At 34.8% G+C, this 27179-nt stretch overlaps 2 protein-coding genes across 4 annotated transcripts in view; one reads left to right on the plus strand and one right to left on the minus strand.

Annotated features, from left to right (window-relative positions):
* Window positions 1-23271, plus strand: part of BORA (BORA aurora kinase A activator) — a 26473-nt gene extending 3202 nt beyond the window's left edge. The window contains exons 3-12 of the mRNA XM_038569729.1: window positions 301-407; window positions 3401-3446; window positions 6385-6466; window positions 10717-10782; window positions 11642-11698; window positions 12182-12408; window positions 12967-13099; window positions 15243-15856; window positions 21771-21887; window positions 22924-23271. Of these exons, the coding sequence (XP_038425657.1) occupies window positions 301-407; window positions 3401-3446; window positions 6385-6466; window positions 10717-10782; window positions 11642-11698; window positions 12182-12408; window positions 12967-13099; window positions 15243-15856; window positions 21771-21887; window positions 22924-22950 (1476 nt within the window). The 3' untranslated portion in view covers window positions 22951-23271. The remainder of the gene's footprint in view (window positions 1-300; window positions 408-3400; window positions 3447-6384; window positions 6467-10716; window positions 10783-11641; window positions 11699-12181; window positions 12409-12966; window positions 13100-15242; window positions 15857-21770; window positions 21888-22923) is intronic.
* DIS3 (DIS3 homolog, exosome endoribonuclease and 3'-5' exoribonuclease) overlaps window positions 22590-27179 on the minus strand; it is a 30293-nt gene continuing 25703 nt past the window's right edge. For all 3 annotated transcript variants that reach the window (XM_038569722.1, XM_038569720.1, XM_038569721.1), the window contains one exon: window positions 22590-26523. In XM_038569722.1, coding sequence (XP_038425650.1) covers window positions 26440-26523 — 84 coding nt within the window. In that variant the 3' untranslated portion in view covers window positions 22590-26439. The remainder of the gene's footprint in view (window positions 26524-27179) is intronic.

Here is a 27179-nt window from a genome sequence, read left to right on the forward strand (position 1 = left end):
AATTTCTATACCTTTATTACTCTACTGTGATTTTCCCCATCATTACGCAATTTTAAAAATCGCCCAGATGGAAGATTCAGATATTTTAAAATACAGACCAATTGATTTAGTGTGATTTGATTATCATTTGCCATTTAATTTAGTGGTAAAGCCAAATTTTAAAATACAGCTTTAAAATACTTTTGCATTATAACCATTCACATTATTTTTGAAGCTGACATTTTGGTTAGCTTTTTGGTTAGCATTTTGATGAAGTGTTTTAGTTTGCTTTTACTCATAAGTTCACTTTCTTTTGTTAAGACTCCAGGGAAATTTAGGTGGTCTATTGATCAACTAGCTGTAATAAATCCTGTAGAAATAGACCCAGAAGACATTCATCGTCAAGCTTTATACTTAAGTCATTCTCGGTAAGTTTTCCTTTTTTGTATCTAAATATAATAACATTATTAAGTGAAGAAAGTTAGGAAATTCCAAAAGTTGAATATATTTATATGTAAAGATATCAGGGAGGAAAGATTCTGATACAGATTTGTTGTACCTAAATGAAGAGTGAGTTCAAAGAAAGAACTGTATCCAGAAAGAAGATTCCCTTGCTAACAGTTTTAAACCTGAGTAGGGATCTTCTGTGGTTTTTTTTCTGTTTTGTTTGTTTGTTTGTTTGTTTTTTGAGATAACTTTCTTCTGCTACTTATGGGACAACTGTGCTTTCCAGCACTTAGTAGAAGGAAGACCATTTTGCAATTTGTACCTTTCTGTATGATTGTGGCTTTTCCCATTGAGTTTTTGTTTTTGTTTTTTTTCTTTTTGTGGTTTGGAGTAAAGCAAAATGCTCTTTCATTTCTGTTTGTGTTTGAGGTTTGAGGAAGCCTAAAATCCCCTCACCAAATTCAAACACATTAAATGAAATGGTATCCATTTGCAACAGAGAGAGCTTTTCTAGATATTATGCAGCTTTGATATAAGACCCGTAGGGATCTAAATTACATTGTATTGCAGTCAATCTGTTAATCAGAGCAGCCTTAACTTGTTGATATTTTATATAGGTTTCTAAGCACTGGTGTGTCTTGGACTGGTGTGCTGTGCTGCTTGATGATGTCCAACATAGAGACGACATGTACTTCTTTGGTGGAACACACCTAGCTTTTGATTACATATTACTGTAATCTGTAATTATAAATAACAGTGTTAATAGTTTTGGGGATTCTTGTTGATGTCAGTTTTATAGTCTGATTTTTTAGATATTTGAAACAATTGAATACTGATGTAACCACCTTTTAATTTTCAGTCCCAAGGTACATGTGTTGTCTTTCCAGAATAATGGATAATTGTTTTCTCTTTAACTTCAGAATTCAGTCACAGAAAAACATATATATGTTGCAATACTTTTGCAAATATTTGTCTAGATTTTCTACCCCTTCCTCTCTTGCTTCTTAACTTGATGACCATTCACTCACAATTAATGTCCATCTAGAAGTGTTATAAAAAGGGACTAGAATGGAGAGAGAGCGTAAAAGAACTTTAACTTAAAAATAAATAGTATCTTTGAAGAGAAAGTGAAAGTTTCAGAATCTAAAAGCAAATGGGTGACATCAAATTAGACTGATTTTTTTTGTTTGTTTCACACAAACTATTTGCTTTATTATTTGCCTCTTGATATATTCAATCATGGACAAAGGTTATCTTAGTTAAAAGGTAGTTATTGAGCGTGTTGAGGAATACTGAAGAAGTATAGACTATTATTTCTAATATCCAGAACCAACAATACAATTAACCAAAGTTGTGGCACAACATTTCTATACTTATTGATAAATGATGTATTCTCTAGGTAGATTTATAAAAAGAATCTTGGTGTATTTCAGTAGGTAGATTTGTAATACAAAAGAGAGGAAAAGAGTGGGAAAGACCGTAATTTTAATATAATTTACTAATGTAATTCAATAAATGTTTATGGCTTCTACAAAGGACGGTGAGTACAGTCTCAAGAAAACATTGATTCATTCTTAGAAACAAGCAGTGGCTTCCAGTGCCTCTTCCTTTCTAATCTGAGTTCCCTGTTTCAGTGCTTCCCACCCTTTCATTCTGCTACTCATAAAAAATGATGACAATAAGGCAGATGGGTGTAAGCAAATGAGTCTGTCCATACAGAAGTTGAACAGTCCTGAAAAGGCCCTCCTCTACTCAGGATCCATTCAGGGTATCCGTGTAACCTAGATGCATCATGCCAGTGTTCTGTAATATAATGGTCAGGATACTCTGTCCTATATGACTTCTTAGAACCTTCCATGATCAGGTGGTAAATATTTGCCTAAACTGATTTTCACTGCTTCTAGCAATCCCCTAAATATTTCAGGTTCTTAGTCCATCTGATGCAGCAGAAAATATTTCTGAATGAGGTAATACTAAATCAGAGCTTACTAAATATTATATGCTGTTACTATGCACTGTCATTTTGACCTGCTTTATGTGCATGATAAGATAAAGAGAACTGAGTTATTTGCCCCCCAAAATGGCTATTGTTCAAGCTGAGATATGTGGATTATCACTGTAGTCTATTTTCTCATCATTCTTTTACTTGAAAAATTCACTTGATTTTAATTTGTGAAACATATTCTTATATGAGGTTTGTTAAGCTACTAAAATATATATATGAAAAACTCGGAGAGACATTCTTTTAAATTGTTGTAAAAAGAAGTGTTTACCAACTTATTAACAGAAAGCAAATAGTCTTCCCTGGGACAGATTAAAGTGGTCCTCTAAGGCTAGCTGCTTAGTCCTTGGCAAGTCTATGCCTCATGCTGGAGACCCAACATTTTGTTAAATCTTGTAGCTGATAAACTTGTGTTGCTGTAATTGCATATTGTATCAAAATAAAAAAATTCATTTGCACAGAATTCTATATTGTCAATATTTTATTTCATAATTAATATTTTTGTTCCTTAATTCAGAACTATGATAGTTTCTTTTCTTCTATTTCAGAGTAAGAGTTGATTCTAAAATTATGGCTATGATAAACTTGCTATAATTGAAGAAAAAGAATTTGAACAGTAGATTTCTGTGGAATGAAATGCCTCTTGTGATAGTTAAAGAACAAAGTTTATTCAAATTACTTTATGTTGTTAATAGTAATTTAAAAATGATATCAATGTAAGCCCTTTAACAGAAAATACTATTCCATTCAAACTGAATGGAAAGGAGGGAGGTAAGCCTAACAGCACAATGCCAAATATCCAAATACTGTCATTTACTAAATGTAATAAGATACAGGTGGTTGTTTTTTTAATGAGCCTAACATTTGCCAGTTTTCAACAGAAGGAAATTATTTCTTTGAAAGCTTATTATTTTAAATGTTCAATCAGCTGAAGTAATGGCATGGTTATGTTTCTTCTTTATCTCTGTATAGAATAGATAAAGATGTGGAAGACAAAAGACAAAAAGCCATTGAAGAGGTAACTTAAAACTGTTACTGATCATAAAGCCAGTTAAGCATCAATTCTGCCTGCACGTCACCTCTTTTAGGATGACTTCCTTTAAATCTTTTACTATCCCAGAACCTACCAGCCTGACCTGTCCCTAGCCGTGTCAAGTGCCCCTCTGTACTCCCATAAGACCAGTGTTGTTCAGCCATTCCAGTGCCGGTCATAGTGCTGCTATTACAATATTGTAATGATTGGTTTAGTGCTTCTCTCCCCTTGACTAAATTCTTCTGTTGGCCAATATTGTACTTCACTTATCTTTTCATTCTCAGGGCCTATCAAACAGTTTGTCTTCCTTGTGCCTTCAGGATACTGATGAGCACAAACTTCTGTTTCAAGTTGGAGTTTGTATAGAGGAAGTTGAATATTTTCAGACCTTGAAAATCGAGATTGGCATTGGCAATAGTTTCATCTTTTGTTGTTGTTAATGCTTTGAGTTTTCAAGACACAATATATTTCATGAAATAAAATACCTTTCTAAAACATAGAAGAAAGTATATTACACATGTAGGGTTTTTTTTTTAGATAAAAATAATAAACCAAGTTTTTCACTTTTTGCTCATTTGTTTGATGATCTCCTCCTAGAGTGCAAACCAGGGTTATCTATCTAGTTATTTCCCAGAAAGTCTTTATGTCATGAAAATACCTGTTTTTCCTTTTTCCCTTACCAGCCCTCTCTACCCACCCCTATTCCTTAGCTATATTCAACTCTTCTGAATCCCAGAACACTTTAGCTATGGTGTGAGTATAGAAATTAAGTGATGCTGTGCCCCACCCCCCGCGCTTATTTTTCTAGTGTTGATATTGGCCCCTTGTGTTTCAGATATAGCATATTTCTTCAAAAACTCTTGCATGTGCTTTCCTCCTCCCAAATATTATCTGCTTATTTATCTAGTAACTTCAGAATTTTCACTCTGATCTATACTTGATTTCACAACAGTTGAATACTCTCAGACTGTTTCCCATTTCCCAACATTTTAGAAAATGTGCTTTCCCTTTAGAAGCCTCAATTTTAAAGGGAAATTCAGCAAAAAATTTAAGAAAATAAAATCAGAGTGAAAATTAGGGTCAGTGTATCAGAAACAAGTTAATGTATCAGAAACAAATATTTTCAAATGTATAAATATTTGAGAGAATAAATATATGCAGATAGTATAAACAAAGTTTAGAATTCAAAGGAAAATTATAAAGTGAAAATAAAAAGCTTCTTGTTTCCCATCTTACTTCCTAAAAGTAACTATGTGACTTTTATACTTTTAGATTAATTTTATGTATATAATGCAAATGGCCTTTAACAAATAGTATCATCATTCTCATACTGTTTTGCATCTTTTTTTGCTTAATAATGTTCCTTAGTTTTGTTTTGTTTGTTTGTTTTTTTTTTAGCACATACTGATTCTTAGTAATGGCATAGTATTCCTTTGTATTAATGTATTGTAACCTAACTGAGCCCCTACTAATACTTACGTTGTATTTGATGTTTTTCTATTACAAATAATGTTTCAGTGAACACACTTGTGCATATATCTTTGTGTGATTGCAACATACTTGGGAAGTCAGAGGCTTTGTGTTTTCAGTTTTGGTAAATTTTGCAATGTGGCTCTCCCAAAAGGTTACAGCAGTTTTTACTCCTGGTCATGTTATCATACCCACTGTTTTCTTCTATCTGCAATACTGATTATTATTCAGCTTCTTAATTTGTATTATTCTAATCACTTTAAAAATTTCATCTTGTTAATTTGGATCTATAGGTCTTTAATTTTGAATGGACTAAATACATTGCTTCATTAGTTGGTGGGGGTGGGTCTTTCATATTTTTTTTTCTGGAAATTGTACATATCATAATCTCTGCTCCCCTCCCCCCCCCTTTTTTTTTACATCTTTCCTCATGTTAAAGAAATTGTTCTTAACCATATGTTTAGCAAAATATAAAGAAAATGTTTTGGGGGTACCTGGCTGGCTGGCTTAGTCGGTGGAGCTCAGGACTCCTGATCTCAGAGTTAAGGAATTTGAGCCCCATATTGGATGTAGAGATTATGTAAGGGGAAAAAAAAGAAAATGCTTTGAATTCCTTCCAAAACAGAGAGAGGGAAGGGAAAAAAACACTGTATTAGACTTTATATCTGGAATGAAAAAAGGAAAAATATGTATCCAAATGCTCTTACCTCCATTTGAATATACTGACCAGTGGTATACTGATAAATGTTTGACAGCTGGCCCTCTGAGGGAGGAGTATGATTTTTAGTGATTACTGCTATCTGTAATGTGAATACTCCGACCATGACCAGTTTCAAGTTACTGATGTGACATTACCAAGTAAAAGAAGTGCAGTGGGAGTTCCACCATTCTGATTAATCTCAAGAGCATGGATACTGGTCAGTGTAAAATAATTAGCAAGTAGAGAGTTGGGGCTTTTGTGACCTTTATTTTTTATATATTTAATTGTAAGTTTACAAGTTTTAACGTTGGTTTTAACAACTGATGCACAAAATTCCTGAAAATTTAATAATTAGATCTTGAGAGCCAGTATAAGCCAGTTCCAGCATACCATTCTAGGAGCTTACTTGTATATATTTATTTCCATTTATTTCTCCCTTCTTCATATTCCCTTTTGTCATCTCCACCCTTGGCCCCCCCCCCCAATTGGGAGGAATTTAAAATATTTCTCTATGATTAATGCCTTTAGATTAATTTGCAAGTTTTAAATTTAAGTGGTGGAAATAGTAACATTTCTCTTTATATATATGTTACATTTATTTTACCTTTGGTCATTTGTGCTTTTAAGTATTAAAATTTTTAAATGTAACTAAAGTCTTTATCACGTTTGATGATTATTTGAAAATAACATAGGTACTTATTTATATTTGGGGGGGGGAAATTATGCCTAATTGTATAACTTTATTTTTTCTAGTTTTTCACAAAAGATGTCATTGTACCCTCTCCTTGGACGGATCATGAAGGGAAACAGCTTTCAGAATATCATTCCAGTAAATGTGAGTGCATAAAAATCTTATGAATAAAAATTATAAAAATCATAGAATCATAAAGCTCAGTGAATGTAGAGCAATATACAGTGAAGTGTCAGCTTATTGCTTTGGTAAGTAGCTTGCTATTAGATTTCTGGATACCTTTAAGGGTCAAGCTTCCAAGTAATGAATGAATAACTCGAGAATAAAAGGCAAAACATAGAGAATATATTCAGTGATACTGTAATAGTATTGTATGGTGACAGATGGTAGCTACACTTGTGAACAGAGCATAATCTATAGAGTTTTATAGAGTTGTCAGATCACTATGCTGTACATGTAAAACTAATGTAACATTGTGTGTCAGCAGCAAAAATGCTTAGAGGTTACAGTTTAAAATGTGACTAAAATATACTGAATTCTTTTTATGGCCATTTTATCTTGAATTTAACTTTTTCTTCATGACCATTATGAATATCCGTTATGATGGTTATAGAGGATCCATTGATGCCAAAATGGTTGATATAAATCAAGAACTGAGCTGTTAGTGATTTCTGCCTAATTTTCAAGGTTAATATTTAAAATGAAACTCTTAAATTGTTTTGTTTTTTTGCTAATTTGCCGATTTCTTATAAAGATAGAAGAAATATGGACACTTGACCTAGGGCAGTGTAATATAGATGATTATATGCAAAATTAATGAGGAAATTGAAGGACAAACCAGTAATCTTTCAAATATTTTTCTGCCTCCAGGAAATGGTTATATTTGCTCTCACTGTCCTTTGAGTTATGAGCACTGTTTGAGTATTACTTGTATATATATATATATATATATATATATATATATGCTCATTTCAGTGAAATTGCCCATTCTTCTATTTAACGTACATTAATTATGCTCTCATTGTAAGAAAGACTATTTCATTCATTATCAAAAAACACAATAATAGGTACAATGAATTGAGCACTTCCCATGTGCTATACAGTGCTAAGTGCTTTCAGTAATTCTGTACAACAGCTCACTTGAGGTAGATACTATTATTGGCCTCATTTGATGAGAAAACCTACTTTTAGAAAGGTTAGAGCACTCATTCAGGATTACAAAGATGATAAAAGTGGTAGAACCTTGATTCACAACTAGATGTTCTACGTTGAATTCTGTATTCTCAGCCATTACAAACTGAAGGTAGGGTGCAGTAGTGGACAGAGACCTGAGCTGGAGACCCCCTGCTACTATAAACCTGTAGAAGCATCCTGAGATCTTTAGACCTCAGCTTTTCATTTCTAAAATAAAGGAGTTAAACTACATAGTTGCCTGTTAATGTCCATCCCAGTGCTAAAATTTCTATCCAAGGTAGCATTTTCATAGACACTAGTTTTTTCCCCCTAACTCCTTTCATGTTGGATTTTTGAACAGATGACTCAACCTTTTATGTGGTCTTTATACTGGTTGGTCAGAGGCAAAAATGTTTTGTTTATTCACATTGGCTTATACTGTTAACTTTTACTATTAATACTTGTGCAGCAAGGTGCTTCAATGAATATCCTCATGTGTTTTAATTTATGGACTTGAGTGAGAATTTCTTTGAAATATATACACAGGCTGAGAATTCCTAGCATATGAGCTGTGTGTTTACCTGTTTTGACTATGTAGTGCCCGCCTGCTCTCCAGAATGCGCAGTCTATACAACTACCAACTGATTCCTGTGCCCCCACATCCCTGCCAACATTTGACATTATCCAGGTTTCAAATGTTTGCCTTTTGTTTTTTAAAATTTAATTTAAATTACACTTAATTTATTAACATATAGTGTGTTATTAGTTTCAGAGGTAGAGTTGAGTAATTCATCTGTTGTATATAACACCCAGTGCTCATTACATCATGTGCCCTCCTTAATGTCTATCACCCAGTTAACCCCATGTCCCCATCCTCCACCCCTCCACCAACCCTTGTTTGTTTCCTATGATTAAGAGTCTCTTCTGGATTGTCTCCCTTTCTGATTTTGTCTTGTTTTATTTTTCCCTCCCTTCCCCTATGTTCCTCTGTTTTGTTTCTTAAATTCCACTTGAGTGAAATCCTATGATAATTATTTCTCTGATTGACTTATTTCACTTAGCATAATACCCTCTTGTTCCATCCACGCCATTGTACATAGCAAGATTTCATTCTTTTGGAAAATATTCCATTGTGCATATATAACACATCTTTATCCATTCATCTGTCAGTGGACATCTGTGCTCTTTCTATAGTTTGGCTGCTGTGAACATTGCTGCTATAAACACTGGGGTGCAGGTGCCACTTCGGATCACTACATTTGTATCTTTGGGGTAAATACCTAGTAGCGTAATTGCTGGATCATAGGTTAGTTCTATTTTTAATTTTCTGAGGAACCCCCATACTGTTTTCCAGAGTGGCTGCACTAGTTTGCATTCCCACCAGCAGTGTAAGAGGGTTTTGCTTTCTCCACTTCCTTGCCAACATCTTTTGTTTCCTGACTTGTTAATTTTAGCCATTCTGACTTCTGACTGGTGTGAGGTAGTATCTTACTGTGATTTTAATATGTATTTCCCTGATGCCAAGTGACGTTGAACATTTTTTTTCATGTGTCTATTGGCTATTTGCATGTCTTCTTTGGAGAAATGTCTGTTCATGTCTTTTGCCCATATCTTCTTGACTGAATTATTTATTCTTTGAGTGTTGAGTTTGATAAGTTATTTATAGATTTTGGATACTAGCCCTTTATCTGATAAAAAAATGTTTGTCATTCCTAATGAGTTGTTTGACATTCTAAATGATTTTTGAAATTTTCATTTCTTCATATACTAATGGTCTTTGCAATTTCCTTTCTTGCGAAATACTTATTTATAGTATATTGGTTATATTTATATTGGATTGCTGTCTTTTTTTTTTTCTTGTTAATTTCTAAGACACCTTGTGTAACAAGGTTATATTGGTTCTAAAGATTTCAAATACCATTTCCCATTCTGTCATATTTATGCTGTTTTTGTTCTTGATTTCTTTGGTTGCAAAGAAATCTTACTCTGATGTAATCAAATACATCAGTTTTTTTTTCTCATTTGATGGCGTTCTTAAGCTTATTTAAGAAGTCCTCCTGGAGGAAACAACTGAGGAATCACTCACAATAGAGTTGAAAAGCATGATAATGCTGTAGTTGGTGCTTTTCTGATCTAAGGAGGTCAGGGAATGCATGCTGGTGGAAGACAATTTAAGCTGAAACTTAATCAACCAGACTCAGCAAATAAGGGAGAAAAGTCAGAATAGCATGAGAAATACCTAAATATGAGGGAGAAGCTCGTTTTTTTTAAGGTGCTCAAATAGTGTTTAGTTGGAGGACAACTGTTCTAGAGACAGACAAGGTTTTGAAGGGCTTTCTATGACGCTGAGGTGTTTGGGCTCTAGCCTGAAGACCAAGGACATTATAGAGTTTTCTGCAGCAAAGTGCCTTGACTACATTTACTTTATAGGTCACACTGCTTACAGCAAAGACAGCATTCAAAGACAGCATTCAAATTCAAAGCTGTCAGAAGACAGCATTCTGACAGTATTTATTAGGAGACTTTAATTCATTTACCCATCTACCCACCTATTCATTCATTTATTTATTTAGGTTTGTTAGGTTACCAGTCTTCTGTAATGTTCTTTTAAGCTTTCTTGTTTTTTTTTTGTTGTTGTTGTTTTTCTGGGGTTTTTTTTGCTCCTTCCCTTTTTCTTTTATTTATATTGGTCATTTTTGTCATTGTGTGTTTGTTTTTTCATCTCATAACTTTCAAGTTACCGAAACTTAGTAGTCATTCATTTTTGATTTAAAAATATTTGCAGCCTGACTTTTGATTCCTGTTATGAAAAGAAACAACATAGTTTTATCAAATTTTACATTTTGTTGAAATTATCAGGCATTTTAATTCAATTTATATAACCCATTTTGCCAAAACATTAAGCAACAGAGGACTTTGAGGTTGACTAACATACATCTTCAATCTTTTGAAGTTGACATAATACAGAGTAACCATACTTTCCTCAAAAACTATTACTTGGTACCTCATCTGCTGTGGTAATCCTTCAAGTTTTATTTGTGCTCCTTCAGAATTAAAAAACTAATAGAAACATGCCAAATTATTAGCTATACAGATTTTATTTTTAAAGTGTTGTAGAATAAAAGTTTTCACTTTGCTTACTTTTTTACTCTGGGAAAGGTCACTCTTGAAGGAAATGAAGAATATAAAATGTAAGATTTGACATTTAAAATGTTTTACAGGTATTAACATAACTAGTGACTCTCCAATTGGTAGAAAGCTGACCATCCATTCTGAGAAAAGCAACGGTGAGTGTGAATATAATTTGAAATGAAGAATGTTCCACATTAAGCTACATTTGATTTTAAATTGTGTGACAACACTTTACTCTGGAATTGAAATTGTTTAATTATGAACTATATGAGAGCTAATTTTAAAAACAATTAGAATAGATAAATACCATCATGTTTTAGAAATAACATTAGTATGTGTGTGTTGTTTTCTTATTTGAAGTATGGGAGACGATTTCTGGTTTTGGAAAACATTTTTCTGAAATTTTGTGAATGATGAGGAAATCTATCCCCAAATACAATTGACCCTTGAATAAGATGGGGCCTATGTGTATGAACCCCTTATGCACTCAAAAATCCATATAGCTTTTGCTCCCACAATGTTCAACTGCTAATAGCCTATTGTTGACTGGAAGCCTTACTAATAGTCAGTCAACATATATTTCGTATGTCATTTGTAGTGTAATTTTACAATGAAGTAAGTTAGAAGAAAACGTTAAAAAAGCCCTAAGGAAGAGAAACTACATTTATAGTACTCTATTGTATTTATTGGAAAACATGCACATTTAAGTAAACCTATGCAGTTTAAATCCGTGTTCAGGAGTCAGCTGTAAACTGGCTTCTTTTCTCATTCCAGTGCCAGCAGTACAACCAGGAGTTAACTCTTTCCGATAACAGGTTTATATCAGTGCTGGAAGGTGTGGGAAACTGCTTATAGAAAGGTGGCATGTTGTTTAATAGAATGCATAAATGAAATAATTCAGTTTGGCTGGAACATCATGGGGAGATGGTTGATTGGGAAGCACATGCTAAATTGCATGTAATATGCTTCCATTGATTTATCCATGTTTGTATTTATTTATCTGCTTGCTTCCAGCTGCTTGTCAGACATTGCTGTCTCTTCCTGTGGATTTTAATTTAGAAAATGTATTAGGTAAGTATTATGTTTGTTTAAACCTTTAATAACTTAAATAGAAGGTTTTGTTTTGATGGCTTTAAGTAAGTGGAAATAGGTGGCAATGTCTGTTTGTAAAGAAGTGGGGAAACAGTCTTGAAATTTCTCCTTTTTCTTTAATTTGGCTTTTTGTCATAATGAATTTTGCTTTAGCCCTTTATCTGATAAAAAATGTTTGTCATTCCTAATGAGTTGTTTGACATTCTAAATGATTTTTAGACATAAACTATTCTTAGGCACATCATGTTGGTTTTACCTACACTAATAATAAAGTACTTGAAAAAGAAGGAGTAATTTCAGATTTCAAATGTCACATATGCAAAACAAACAATTAAATTTGTTCAATAAGAACAAAATTCAAACATATAGTACATGCTGTTTTTTAAAAAATCATGTAATTGAAGCGCAATTGCTCTTCAAAATGACAAGCCTTGCCTTTTATTCTGTTAATATTAAATATAGGTGATTATTTTAGAGCTGATGAATTTTCAGATCAGTCTCCTGGAAACCTGAGTTCTTCATCCCTCAGAAGAAAACTATTTTTAGATGGCAATGGAAGTATTTCTGACTCCTTACCTCCAGCTTCTCCCAGAAGTCCTTGCAGTGGTGCTCAAGCCTCACTTGAGGTTTTTTATTCGATAGACTTATCTCCTGTACGGTGTAGGAGCGCTGTGCAGACACCAAGTTCGGTAAGAAGCATACTGAACATGTGCTATAGTTTGCTGTAGATGGACCACAATGTCCATTTTGTGCTCAAGGAATGGTTGCCTTTGGGTTTTATATTTTTGTGAGAATTAGACTAGTTCACATTTTGTCATTAGTCAGGAATATTTTGGTCAGATTTCATTTCTGTATTTAGAGGTATAGGGGATGACCAGATTAATCCTGAGTCTCAAGGAATTTCAATGTAAGTTATTTACTGAACTCTATGTAAGGTTTTCCATATATGACAATAGAATTGACATTCATGGAGTAATTTAAAGTTGTTCATTAACAGTTGCTAGTATGATATAGGATGGTTAGTATAAACACTGCATTTATATTTTACTTTGACTAACATAATTCTATTTCAAAATTTTTCTAACAGTCTTCTTAATTGCTTTTGTCACAAGATGCCTTACCTTTTGGTGAATGACCAAAGTTTATATGATCTACTTTGTAAACGTGTTTTGAAGATGAAGATAAATAGCATATGGTATAAGAAATAGAGAAAGAGAACCATGTAATTTTATTTATTTTTATCACAGGGGCAGTTTTCTTCCAGCCCTATTCAGGGCAGTGCAAAAAAATACAGCTTGGGAAGTATAACCAGCCCTTCACCTCTTTCTTCACCCACTTTCTCACCGATCGCATTTCAAATAGGAAAGACTCCACTCCCGGGTATGTTTCATAAGAAAATACCTAATTTCAATTTTTATGTTTACCAACATTTGTTATTAAAGAAGTTATTTTTTAGGTTGTTCTAACTATAGAGCTCTGGGATGCCTGGGTGGCTCAGCAGTTGAGCGTCTGCCTTTGGCTCAGTTCCCAGGATCGAGTCCCACATTGGGCTCCCTGTGAGTCAGGGAGCCTCCTTCGCCCTCTGCCTGTGTCTCTGCCTGTCTCTCTCTCTCTGTGTCTCTCATGAATAAATAAATAAAATCTTAAAAAACAAAAACAAAAAAAACTATAGAGCGCTGACTACTAACCTTCTTAAATTTAAAAGCTGGCCTTTTTACAAAAGGAACAATACCTGGATTCTCGACAAAGTTCTATGCTAGTGTTAAACACAGATCATCTGATTAGCAGTATTTATATCAAGGATTCCTATAAAGGAAATCAGAAAAAGATTAACCTTAGAGTTAAGTTGGTTTCTGTGTGCCTTCTGATCTGCAGGTTCAGACTTTGGTAATCTCATATTTGTATTTTGTAAAGATATATTTGTTTGAGTAAGACTTGTAAATATGGTGTGGGGAAATTTACCTCTTTGTAGTGAGTTAATTTCTCCTGAAAAAAATTATAGGTCCTTTTGAAAAAATTACAATAAAAAGCTATTCATAATAAATTGGAAAACTCAAAGCTATTTTTGTTAATCTTTATGTATGTTTATGTACTTTTGCATAAATGCGTATATTCTTTGTGTGGAGATAGATACACACACACACTATGGTTCTGTGGTCTGCTTTTTTTTTTACCAAGTATCGTATTAGAATATTTTTGTAGGTCATTCAAATCATTTATTACTGTATGAAACAATGATTTTTGAGTCATTGATCATGGATGTATTGTTTGTTTTCAACTACTGATGAACATTTAGATTTTTCTAATTTTTCTTTATCAAAAAACTATTTTTGTGTAAACATTGTGTTGTATGTATTTATATCTTCAGGTTAAATTCTCAGAGGTGGAATTATTTGATCAAAAGGGGTAATTGTTTTTTTTTTTTTTTTTTTTTTTTTACTTATTTATTCATGAGAGACAGAGAGAGAGAGAGGCAGAGACGCAGGCAGAGGGAGAAGCAGGCTTCATGCAGGGAGCCCGATGTGGGATTCAATCCTGGGGCTCTAGGATCAGGCCCTGGGCCGAAGGCAGGCGTTAAACCGTTGAGCCACCCGGGCTGCCCTGTTTTTTGTTTTTTGTTTTTTTTTTTGCCCTGATTGTTTTTAAGGAGCTTGATGAATTTTGTCAAATTTTCTTCATAAAAAGTTGTACCAATTGAATTTTCATCAATAGTATGTAAAAAAACTTTCTCCCATTTAGAAACACTGATATTACTGTTTCTTAACTTATGTTACAGAAATGTGTCTCTTACTGCTTTAATTTTTGTATCTTTGATTGTGATGGTGTTGAACTCTTCCTGAATATTTATTGGCCCTTTACTTTGGGGAGGGATTCTTAGTTCGTACTTAACTTTTTGTTAAACAAATGCTTATTGCTTTGTCCTCCATATTCTTTATTATTTGTGTGGCTGACCACTTCATATATTTATTTGCCTTTGGGGGGATTGTTTATGGCCTTTTGCCCATTTTTTTAAACTTTTGTTTTTATTAAGCCAGTGAAGTTATAAAAATATTACATTTTAAAGCACTTTTATCATTTTATCATTGTTAAGCTCTTCATTATTGCAAATATCATTTTACAATTTTATGCTTGCTTTTTAACATTGCTTATAGTATTTTGCAGTGTTTTTACCACCTTCATTTATCAGCTACAGCTATTAATTTGTAGCTCTTGGCTGATTTGTTCAATATCTTCTTTGTATATGAATACTAATAGTAGCAGTATGTTTACGAGGAAATAATTCTCAGGGATTAGATTATTTTGTTTAAATAAAAGAAAGTGCCAGAGGACTTCTTTTTGAAGACTCTTATACCCTACTTATTGAGACAAATTCATTTGTGCTTTGTTTTTAACACCAAAATTTCACTTCAATAAATAGAATGTTCTAGAAATCCAATTTTTCTGGCATTAAAGCATGATTACCATTTTGTAATGTCTTTTCCATTTGCATGTTTTTATGATGCAGTTTTTCCCTTTCTTTTAGAACAAAGGAAGTTTACTTTTCATTCTCCTGATAATTCGTCTGGAACAACAAATTCTAATGGAATTACTAATCCATGTATCAGAAGTCCTTATATAGATGGCTGCTCACCAATTAAGAACTGGTCTCCTATGAGACTTGAGATGTGTACGGGTGGTACTCCGTACCGGACCTCACTGATTCGGATACCTTTTGCTCTCGAGGCTCACAGTGAAGATGAAGAAGATCAGGCGAATCTTCCTCCTACAGATGCCTCGTCACCAGCCATGGACACTGGTGGACTACACCTGCAGCAGTTGAATAGTGACGCTTCTCCACATGGCACACATTTAGTAGTGACTGCCATGTCGATTACACAGAATCAGTCCAGCACTTCTGAGAAAGAATTAGCACTGTTGCAGGATGTTGAAAGTGAGAAGGAGAACAACACTGTGGATATGGTTGATCCTATAGAAATAGCAGAGGAGAACACTTGGATTAAGGAGCCGGTTGATAATGGGAGTTTGCCCATGACTGATTTTGTGAGTGGGATTGCCTTCAGTATTGAAAACTCTCATATATGCATGTCACCTCTTGCAGAAAGCAGTGTCATTCCTTGTGAAAGCAGTAACATTCAGGTAAGCTATTTTAATATTCTAGAGTCCTTTTCTCTCTTATTCTTTTTTTGAGATTATACTAAGAAAGAAAATGGGTTAAATGTGAGAACTGTAGTATCATATAATTTATATAACATTTTTAAAAAACATTCATACATGGTGATACTAAGAGGATTAGAATTTCTTTTAATTGGGACTGGTGGTGCATATATAATATTTACATTAAGTGATACTTCAAATAAGGAGTAAGGAAAGATGAGAGAAGACAAGAAATCAAGCTGCTCTGTTTTTATAGAATGCTAGGGTCAGGCTACTTCTAAGGATTCATCTCTCACATGTGGACCGAGCACCAAAGAAATTCAGTTCCTGGTATAGTATTTGTCTTTTAAAATTTCAGTAGTTTTTGTTTTTCCTTTATATGATTTGGGGAGGAAAAAAACATAGAGTTTAGAGCAGTTTTATGTATATGCTTTTTTGTACTTTTAAAAAATGATTTATAAGCAACATTTTTCATGTAACCACACATTTCCAATTTTGCAGTATCTGACAGCGGAGAAACATGATCCATTTGACAAACTTTAGAGCCAGCATTTACTTTTAGAAGGGTATTTGTTCCATTACTTGCTATAGTTGGGGCTGAGAATTTTGAAACAACTTTAAAATAGGAAGGCAATTCTTACCTGCCATTTCATAGTAACATCTAATAACACTTAAGTAGTTCTTACCGTTTTCCAGGCATTATTCTGAGTACTTTACATGTGTTAATTTATTGACTCTTGTGAGATTGGAACATGGAGATAACAGTTCACCTGATGGGGTAACTGAGGATCAGAGAGGTTAAGTAAATAAATTACCTCTATTGGTAGCGAGTAGTGGTGCCACGATTTGAATTCTGGCAGTATGGCTTTAGAGTTCACATTCTTTAATCAGAGTTTGTAGTGACTCAGTGATAACTAACATGTACACAGTGTTTCAATATGCCAGGGGCTTTTCCAACACTGTATGTAGTCATTCATTTTATTCTCCCACCACCGTATAATGTTTTAGTGCTGTCAGTTTTGGAATGCTAAAATTTAAAACTCAGAGGGATTCTAAATGACCCCAAATAAATATAATCATCTGCTCATATTTTTATGTCTCTGTTGTCTTTCCTGACTTCTCAGGATCATTGCTCAGAAAAAATTCACTAGAATCATTTTTATATGTGTTAGCTTCTAAATTTGATTCCTAAGTGAAAAAGCACTTACAGGTTAGTTTAGCCTTCAAGGTATTGTTAACTTCTTTTCTCTCCCTTTTCCTCACTGCCTCTTTTTTTTTTTCCCCAGAGCATTTATAAGAAGAATCAAAATGCTTTCACTGAAATAAACTTTAATCATCCCATTGGAAACCTGTAACACTACTAAATTGTCATCCACTCTATACTTGAGTGCCTGCAGGGATATTCTAGTCCATTTTAGGGCTTCTCTTATCATTACAAGCCTCTTCCTTATATTGAGCTAAAATATGGTTCTGTCTGTGAGATCTACCAGTCAGTCTTAGTTTGACCCTTCGGGCCGTATCATAATGTTTAACTTTTTCAGAGCATTTTATTGTTTAAAAATGTCTTCAGACATTCTTATTTTCCTACCACAAAGGTAGCTTCTAAACATTTGTAGACAGCCATATTTTCCCAGGGCCCTTTTGCTTGCTTTATTGTAGACTGGTTGGCTTCCTGTGTGGTACATGCTGGCAACCTAGAATATCCCTTCATCAGACTGGGGATTCCCTTCACCTCTCCTGTCTTCTGTCTCCCTTCACCTCTCGTATGTTTTCTACATTCCATTCTTCTCTTTCCTGGTTTACCTCTCACTTTATCAGAACATATTTCCTGGTGGCTTTGTGAAAGTTCATTTTGTAGGTACTGTAGGTCTGATGTATCCTTCATTCTCTCACATGAGATTTTGGAAATAATTGTCCTTCAGACTTTGAAGGCATTGTTTCATTGATTTTATTCCATTCTTGCTGGTGAGAGATCTAAAACCATTTTAATACTTGATCTCTCTTTTACCTACACCTGGACATTCTTTGTCTTTTGTTTTCAGTGTTAAGAAATTTCAGTGATTCTTTGGTGTGGGTATCTTTTCATCCATAGTACTGGACACTCAGCAGAGCCTTACAATTTGTAAACTCATGTCCTTCATTCTTGGATCTTTTTTTGAATAATAGATTTTTCCTATCTTACATTTCTTTCTGGAATTTCCTTTTAATTCTCCAATTTTTAAAAATCTTTCCAAGATATTTTTTATTTTTTGTTCTAATTTTTGGAAGTTTCCCAGCGTTACACAATAACCCTTCTATTATTTTTTGTTTGCACATCTTTATAAGGTTTTGAGGGGCTTGAGAGGGTTGTTTTTGCTTTTGGTATTAATTTAAAAATTTGTAGCATGGCTGGCAAAGTATCCAGTGGTCTGGCCTTTGCCTTATATTCATCAGCTTTGTTTTGTTTCCCTTCATTCTCTTTGTTTCAGTCACATTAGCTTTCCAGTTTTAAGTAACCATGTTCCTTCTTGTCAAAAGAGCCTTTCCACATACTACTTAGAATTCCTCTCTCTCCCACTTTACCTAGTTAACTATTAGTTTTTTAGCTCACAGCTTAATGATCATATCCTCAAAGGAGCCCTCCCTGATCACACTAGCCAAGCCAGATCTCATTATATCCTTTCATAATTCCACGTACACTTTGCATTCTTTCCAGACTGTTTATCGAGCAATCATGTATGTTTTGGTTTATCCCAGAGCATGTAATAGCTACTTGTTAAATATTTGTGAAATGAAAACAGAGTGAATGTATATGTAAGTTCAACCAGGACTGTATAAAGTGAGAACAGTGAGCCAATCAATGTTTGGAATCCTGATGAAACTTTGAGGGTTTGGTAAAGGAAGCAGAGCCCCCAAAGGAAACTGAGAAGGACCAGCCAGAGAGGAGAGAGGGAGGTGAGGAAAGCATAGTGTCATGGAACATCTTAAAGAAAGAATGGTTAGTACTGTGAAAATAAGAGCAAGGGACAAAGGGCTTGAAAAGTGGCTATTGAATTAAAAATGGAAGTAATTTGGTGAGTGAACAGCCTCAGGTGGAGTGGTGAAAAGTGAATGAAAGGAAGGTAAAGGAGGTGAAGTAGTGGAAAAAACTGTGCAGATAACTCTTTGAAGAACTTTAATTGTGAACAGAAGGGTTATTGCAGCTAGAAAAGAATATTAAAGTTTAAGATCTTTTCAAAGTTTCCTTTTTAACTTTGTTTTTACTTTAGATGGGAGAAACTAGCATATTTAAATGGAGAGGAAGAAGAATAAAAAGAACAAAGAAAACTAGAAATTGGGCAGGACAATTATTAATAGGTATTGATTATATATCCTTTTCAAGCACCAGAACCCAGGGCAAGTGTTTTACACTTAGAATCTAATCCTCTTGGTGTAATGAATATAATCTGTAAAATAGTGATGAGTTTTATACATGAAGGAACGGAGATGGGATAGAATCTAGAGCTCTGGTAGGAGGATTAGCTACAGGTAACCCTTCCACTTTCGTAGGGGGCCAGGGAGTTGGGGCTAGGATGGACGTGGGTGCATATATTTGTAGCTGGGGGCTAGCATAGCTTTAAGGAGCTTGGATTTGGGAAAGCAAAATGGTGGGTTTCAGTTTATTTCCTAGCTCAGTTAGTTTTATCAATTTCAGGAAGGGAGAGCTTTGAGCTTGTTCCCTCTTATTTAAAATGGGGACAATAAAAAGATTGTAGAATAATAGTTGAATCGTGAGTTGAGTTCATGTGAGTATACTTAAAGTGCCTAGACACTCCCTTAGGTAATGGGCGACAAAGTCTTCTGTGACAGGTAGCAAGCAAAAGGGGCAGAGTATAAGGAAGATGAAAGCAGTGAGGGAAGGGCGAAAGTGCCGAGGCCTAATTGCAGGGAAAGCACTGTAAGCCACTCTGCTTGCCAGTTGCGAACCTGAATCTGGAATGTTTCTGAAATACCACATCTGGTTTATGTGGGAAAAAAGTATAGGAATGGTGTGTAGGCTGATTGGCAGTAGAAACATCATTTATAGGCAGCATAGTCCAACTGGAAGTCTACATTGCATTCAGAACTGAATTTGAATTAGTTCTGTCATTTATAGGCTGTGGATCTTAAGGCAAGGTCCACTTCACAGTGAGTAGGGTAGGACTTTTTTTTTTTTTAAGCACCTTATTCTTCTTAGCTATAAGATGTTGCTGATGCCTGGTTTTGGTTTTGTTGTTTTGTGGGGGGGGGGGGGGGGTTGGTTTTGGTTTTGGTTTTGCTGATGCCTGCTTTGATGCCTGTGGGGAGTTAGGAGATGATGTATATTGTCTGGTTGGTCCATGGTGGGCATCACCATTAGTAGTGGTCTAGATGAGAGCCAGTGCAGTCAGCTGCCATCTTAAGGGTCTGCCAATTGATTCTTCTCTTCCTAGGGAAAACAATCTTCTCTTCCTGTGTCTGTCTTACTCTTTATGTATTAACTCTTCTCTTGAAATACTCAGTTATGCATTACTATTGAGTTGTATAAACCAGTTGTTTGGCACTGGTGATAAAAGGAAGAGTAATTGGCAGATTCTCTGGAAGCAATAGGATAATTAACAATTTTGATCAAATAGCTGTCAAATGGTAGTAGAGCCAGGTGTTTCCCTCTGGAATATAAAGGAAGATTCTTTTTTATGTGTCACAGGGTTTTGTTCAAATAGAACATGACTCCCAGTAGTTGAATACATAGGCATTCATCCTTGAAAACTAGAAATGTTTTTCTTAAGATTATGGTAGAACGCACTTTGTTGTGTTTTTTTGTTTGTTTGTTTTCTAGAATGCACTTTGTGATGGAGACAAAAGTGTACAGTCTTTTCCTTCCCTCTGATTCTAATTTGCAGAAAGAGTTTCAAAGTACAGGGTGAACCCCTCATGGGGTTTGGTGTTATTTGGTGCTCAGCACTGTAAGATTGATGCAGTGTGTGTAGTGGACAGGGGCTTGGGAGACTCAGCTCTTCATTGCCTCATTCTGATGCTGTGAAAGTTGACCTTTCTTAGCTTCTTCATCTGTGAGGTTTATAGGGTTATTTTAAGGAGAAAGCAGGAATGGTACTATGTAGAGTGCCATATAGGCCGTGGGACTTTTTTAGGCATTCAATAAATATTTATCATGTATGTACAAAAACTGAAGTTTCTAGAATCCCTTTTTCAACTTGGGGCTGCAACAGTACATCGAGAATGCTACAATTCATTAAAATGAAAATTTGAACTAACATCTAGAGCCATTATGTATATGTAGTATTATTATGAAGCTAAGATTTGAATTTCAATAATGGTGTATAATGTAACTGGCCTTTTAAAAAATGTGAATTATTTTGAATAGTCTTAAAGATAGCATGCCTTTTAGGTAAATCCTATTTAGAGATAAAACCAAGGTATTTGGAGACAAGCTTGGTAAAGCTCGAACTGGAAGGTGAAGTTGATTGTAATCCTCACTTTTATCTTCTGGGTGTGATCACAAACAGGAAAGCAAGGTCATAGTGGCTTGTTCTCAGATTCTAAGGAAACTACAAGATGTATTTTACCAAAGGGAATGCTGCAGTACAGTGACAACTTTGAAGAACAACCAGTTCTATGTAGAACTAACTACCTTTTATGTTTCTATATTTTAAATTTCATTCAGTGTGGTATTAAATAATACATGTATTGTTCACCTGTGAATGGTAGTATATAGTGATTCACTTAAGTATTTTATATTTATAATTATATAAATTGTATCTTATATTTTAGAAATATATTTTATATAAATATTTCTAACTTATTTAAACATACAAGTTCCTCAAATTTTATGGATAAGTGAATTAATCTAGTATGCAGTGTTATATCCTTGTTTTTCTCTTTTCCTTTTTCCCATCAGATGGATAGTGGCTATAATACACAGAATTGTGGAAGCAATATTATGGATACAGTTGGAGCAGATAGTGATGCACAAACCTTAGAGGTTGAGAGTAAATCTCAAGTTTTTAATACAAAGGTATGGAAAAAACAAGGAGACGACATGATATGGTTATAAGTTAGGTTATAAGTATTTACTAAACGTGAATTTTTTCAGGGGCACCTAGCTGGCTCAGTTGGTGGAGCCTGTGACTTTTCATCTTGGGGTTGTGAGTTTGAGCCCCACCTTGGGTGTAAAGATTACTAAAATCTTAAAAATTATATAGATGTGACATTTAGTATTTTTCCACCCATTTTGCTTAAAATTTTGTTACCATGTTTATGCCTGTTTTCAGTTCATCTAACAGCAGAAGGTAGTTTTTAAATCAAAACACTTCATTTTCCTACGTAACTCTAGCTATGGGAGAGGTTATGAGAAGAGGTTGGAGAGGGAGAGCCAGTCCTACTTTGGAATTGGTAACTGAACTCCTTTCCTTAAAACAGGGAATAGAGAGGGAAGACATTTTTTTGCCTCTAACATTGTTTCAAAGTTAAACATAAAGAAGAGTTTTGATTAGGAAAATGGTACAAGTGAGAGACTACACATCCAAATAACAACTCTCAAAGGTGTAAGGGCTCTTTTCTTAAAATCCATAAGCCTTCAAGACTATGAATAACATAGACCTTACTAACTGAGCGTACTTTTGATTAGGGCATTTATTGAACCTTTTAGATAGAATGATTATAACTATGTATGCATATTGAAAACCCATCATAATTTTAGAAACTAATCAGGAGAATCTTTGATTTTGATATGCCATTTATTCATAAACACAATAAATACCAGCAAGTGTGCAAATGAACATAGCTCTCTCCAAGTGAATTTTAAGACAGAATATGGAGGCCACCTTAATTTCCCTCTCCTCCATTTTGCCGGGGAATTACAGCTGTTCATTTCAAAGCAAGCAAGCATTAGGGTCCAGGAAAAGGACTTTTTGGTCAGAATATTGATCACAGAAAGCCCTATTTTCACTGTCCTATTAGAATTCATAAGGAAATTTGCATTCAGGTTTAAAACATAGTAGTTGTACCCTTGAATGGTCCTGTTCAAGCAGCAAATATTTTTCCCCCCACAGGAAGAACATGTAACACAGAGGTGTTGAATGAAAACAGCCAATCCTCAAGGCAGAAGCCCATACCTCTCCGAACCAAAGACCATCGCTCAGTGGCTCCTCACATATTTTTTACACACAGGATCAATAATATGATCGTGATTGGGAGAAAGTTGCTTCAACCAACATGCTTATTAGCTTTCTTTCCCCCCTTAATGTGAAAAATCAAGGGCTTAATTTAATGACATGGGAACAACAGAAAAGCTCCTGGAACTTTCAACTCATTGAAGTACAACTGTATTTTTCATTAATAAATATTTTTGTACTTACCTTGATTGATGTGTTTAACAATAAAAAGTTTGAGAGCAAGGACTTTGCTCCTGTCCCAGAGGGTCAGTGACCTGCTTATTAGTAAACCTTACCAACAGCACTGAATTTAGCAGTAGTCTTAAGAACATGTGAATATTAAGCATACTATTTTATGTAAAGATACATGAATATACAGATGAATTTACATATATAACCTTTGTGAAAAATCAATCTGAATTCGCTATAAAACTTAAAGAGGTAGGAAGGAGATTTAAGCAGGTTTCCAGAATTTTTCATTCTTGATTTGTTTATTTCTGTGTAGAAATTCTTGGTTCCAATCATTACTGTTCACTACTTTTAAAAATGTAAATGCTAAGCCCACTTCATAATGTGGAATTTAAGAAACAAAACAGGATCATAGGGGGAGAGAGGGAGAAATAATATGAAATCAGAGGGGGAGACAAACCATAAGAGACCCTTAATCATGGGAAACAAATTGAGGATCACTGGAGGGGAGAGGTCTGTGGAAATGGGGTAACTGGGTGATGGGCATTAAGGAGGGCTGGGTATTATATAAGACTGATGAGTTGACTTCTACCTCTGAAACCAGTGAGATATATATATATATATACACACACTGAATTTAAATAAAATTTAAAAAAATAAATGTACCTACTAGAAAATTAGTACTAACAGCATCTTAACATCACATATTATTGGTGGGGTAAGTATAGGATGCCCAGGATATAAATCTCTACCCCTAGGGTGGGAACATCCTTTCCAGCTAAAATTTGGCTGGGGAGAGAAATAACCTGGGAGAACCAAGAAAAACAGTGGGGACTGGGCAATGGTGGAGTGTCTGTAGGGCTTTAGGCCTATTAAATTATGGTTGGGCAGACACAAAACTAGTTTTTTCAAAATTTATGTTCCTGCTGGGAGTAAAAGTAATACAGAAATTTTTCAGAAATATTCTTTACCTCCAGAGAAGGTATATTCGTATTTATAAACCACCTTTTAAAAATCATCTTCAAAAGGGAGTAATAATTCATATGCAGCCCTAGGAAATAATAAATACTACCATTGTGTCATTTTTCTGTTTTACACGTTGTAACTTGCTAACCTATAAAGACCATTTCTTCCTGTGTACTTAACTCCTCCTCTCCCCCAGCTGTTAGTCACTAGGTCCACTGCTAAAGATACTCCATTATGAAGTTGAGTCCTTAATCACACAGGCTTACAATTAATATAAACTTAAATAGCAACTGCTGTGCTGTAAAGGTAGGAGCCTCCCTGGCTATGTTTTTTTTAATAGTACAAGAAACAAGGACGTAGTAATTATACTTTGGATTCAAATTCTCCTGTCACTTACTTCTTGATCTGGGCCAGAAAACCTTAATCAGTCCTCTCATCTATTAAATGGTGGGGAGGTGCAGGGGATATAGTCTTACCCAACAGGGCTTTTTAAATGTAATATTCTATGTATACTGCTTAGCGTAGAAACTGACATTAGAAGCATTTTAGATTACTTAGGATGAGGTTTTAGAGTAAAGATAAGGATTCTTCTGGTCACTTGAACTACCCAATAAGGACTAATGCTTTAGACTGAGACCCAAGAAAAGAAACTTGGAAAGACAGGTTAGCTATTGCCTTAACCAAGAAGCCTCCCTTTCCTTCTGCTGCAAGTAAACCATGGGCTGTCAGCAAAGGACTTTTAAATGGTAGGGAGGTGGAAATCAAATGGGTTTTGTGACACGAGAGTTACAAAATTTAAATTTAAGGTTTTGTTGGAACATAGCCATGCTTGTTTATGTATTGTCTTATGGCTGCTTTCACACTAAGAGTTGAGTACTATGGTTGTAGCCAAGACTGGCTAGCAGAGTCTAACATGGCTGGTCCTTTAGAGAAAAGGCTCACTGACACCTGCTCTTGGATGTTAGCCCATTACTTGGACTCAAGACCACTCACAGTTACCTTCGTTCAACTGAAACAAGTTCTGCCTCAATGTATGGATGATTCCCTCAGCAGTAGGAAACTGGAACAATAATAATTGACAGCCTAAATGTACATGTGGTAGTTATTCCCACTTAGTTATACCTGCTGACGTATTTGCTGGTCCTTTCTCAGTCTACTGCAAGCTCCTTTAAGGCAGAAATAGTTTACTTGACTTGGTGATAAGCCTGGTACATTGTAAGTACTTTACAAATTGAATAAGCAAAGTAAAATAAAATTAAGAATCAAAATATTCTTAAAAAATACTTAAACATTACTAATCTTTGTGGTTGAATAAGGCACACCAAATTGTAATCTTTACTTCATTCTGTTCCTTTTAATAGGTCATTAGACAATCCCCGTTCCCACAGAACCTGATACATATATAGTTTAAAAGTCACTCATGAACCTGCTTTTTATAAATAACATGATGCAGACGTTTAAAGTGCCATTTCTATTTGCTATCTGAGCCCCTAATGCCTTATTTGGGGGGAGGTCTGAGCTAAAGGTCAAGGATGATGATGATCATACTTACTACCTGATATTAAAAACTTTTTCCAGTCGATCAAAATATCCTACTTGCCTTCCTATAACATTCAATTCCCAGACACTCACAGCTGTTCAAGGACCACTAATAAGAATGCAGGAAACTTCTAATGGTAAAAGTTTATAGGAAATTCACATAAATTAGATAAAGATGGCAAAGGACTGAATTCCTTGACAAATCTTGACGTCATTGTCTTGAAATCTAAAAACTGCCATACCAAACCTGGATAGCTTTCATGATTTAGAAACAGGTTCTAAACAGATTCTGACTTCTAAAAATGTTCTACTTTCCTCCATAGGAAAATGATAGGTTTTTTCTATTAATATCAAGTAATCAAATTACTTATATAAAGTTAATCTGTCCTTTAGTGAGCAGATGAATGCTCCATCTAAATGATCTTTACAGATCCCTGAGGTTGCTATCTTGTCACTATTTAAGTGATGGATATTCAATTGAATTTTTATGCATAAATAGTTCTGTTCAATCCCAAAATGAAGTACATGGACAGACATGGTCAACAAACAGTTCAATAAAAAAAATGCAAATTTTTAAAACCATTGAAATGTATTTAAAAGTAACAAACTGTATCACATACTTCTTAGGTTTAAAAATGTTCTCTCAGGTTTTTTTTTGTTGTTTCTGTTTTCGTTTTGTTTTACGGAAACCAGTCTTTGAAGTTTTTTTGTTGACTATAGCTATTTCTCATGTTTCTTTTTCTTTCTCTCTGGTTCATCACTGTCCATGTTTGGAGTATCAGCCAGAATGCTTATTCCTGGAATCTAAAGTAATGCAAACAGAAAAATAAGGTGAGTAAAAGCATAAAATAAGGAATCAATCTCATCTTCCCCTTCCCCACTGACATTTTCAAATTTAAAAGGATGTGAGGATAGAGAGGGGAAAGAGATTAAGATTAGTAAAGGGTCTTCCACACAAAGTATACATACTTCACAAATAGTGGTTCAAAAATGAAGACAGGCACAATCTCAATGTGTGAGAAGCATGTCCTGAGACAGTGTGGTTTAGCTAGAACATGTCCAGTTTGTCCTAGCTGAGCCACTGATAGCATCAGAGGCCTCAGGTGTGCTGGGGCGAACAAAGAACTAGTATCTTGGAACACCTGGATGGCTCAGCGGTTGAGCATCTGCCTTCAGCTCAGGGCATGATCCCAGGGTCCTGGAGTCCCAGAATCAAGTCCCACACCAGGCTGCCTCAAGGAGCCTACTTCTGCCTCTGCCAGAGCCTGTCTCTCTCTGTGTCTCTCATGAATAAATAAATAAAATCTTAAAAGAACTAATATTTTAGGGTGAAACATACTTAATCTTTAAAACTGCAGATTTCAAAACTGATAAAAGTGAAAAGGGACCAGGCAGGAGATCTCAGACAGCTCTCTGCCTATGGTACTGAGGACCTTTTCCAAAGAATCCCAATTGTCTGG

This window comes from Canis lupus, chromosome 22, assembly GCF_011100685.1.
Source record: "Canis lupus familiaris isolate Mischka breed German Shepherd chromosome 22, alternate assembly UU_Cfam_GSD_1.0, whole genome shotgun sequence".
Lineage (NCBI taxonomy): Eukaryota > Metazoa > Chordata > Mammalia > Carnivora > Canidae > Canis > Canis lupus.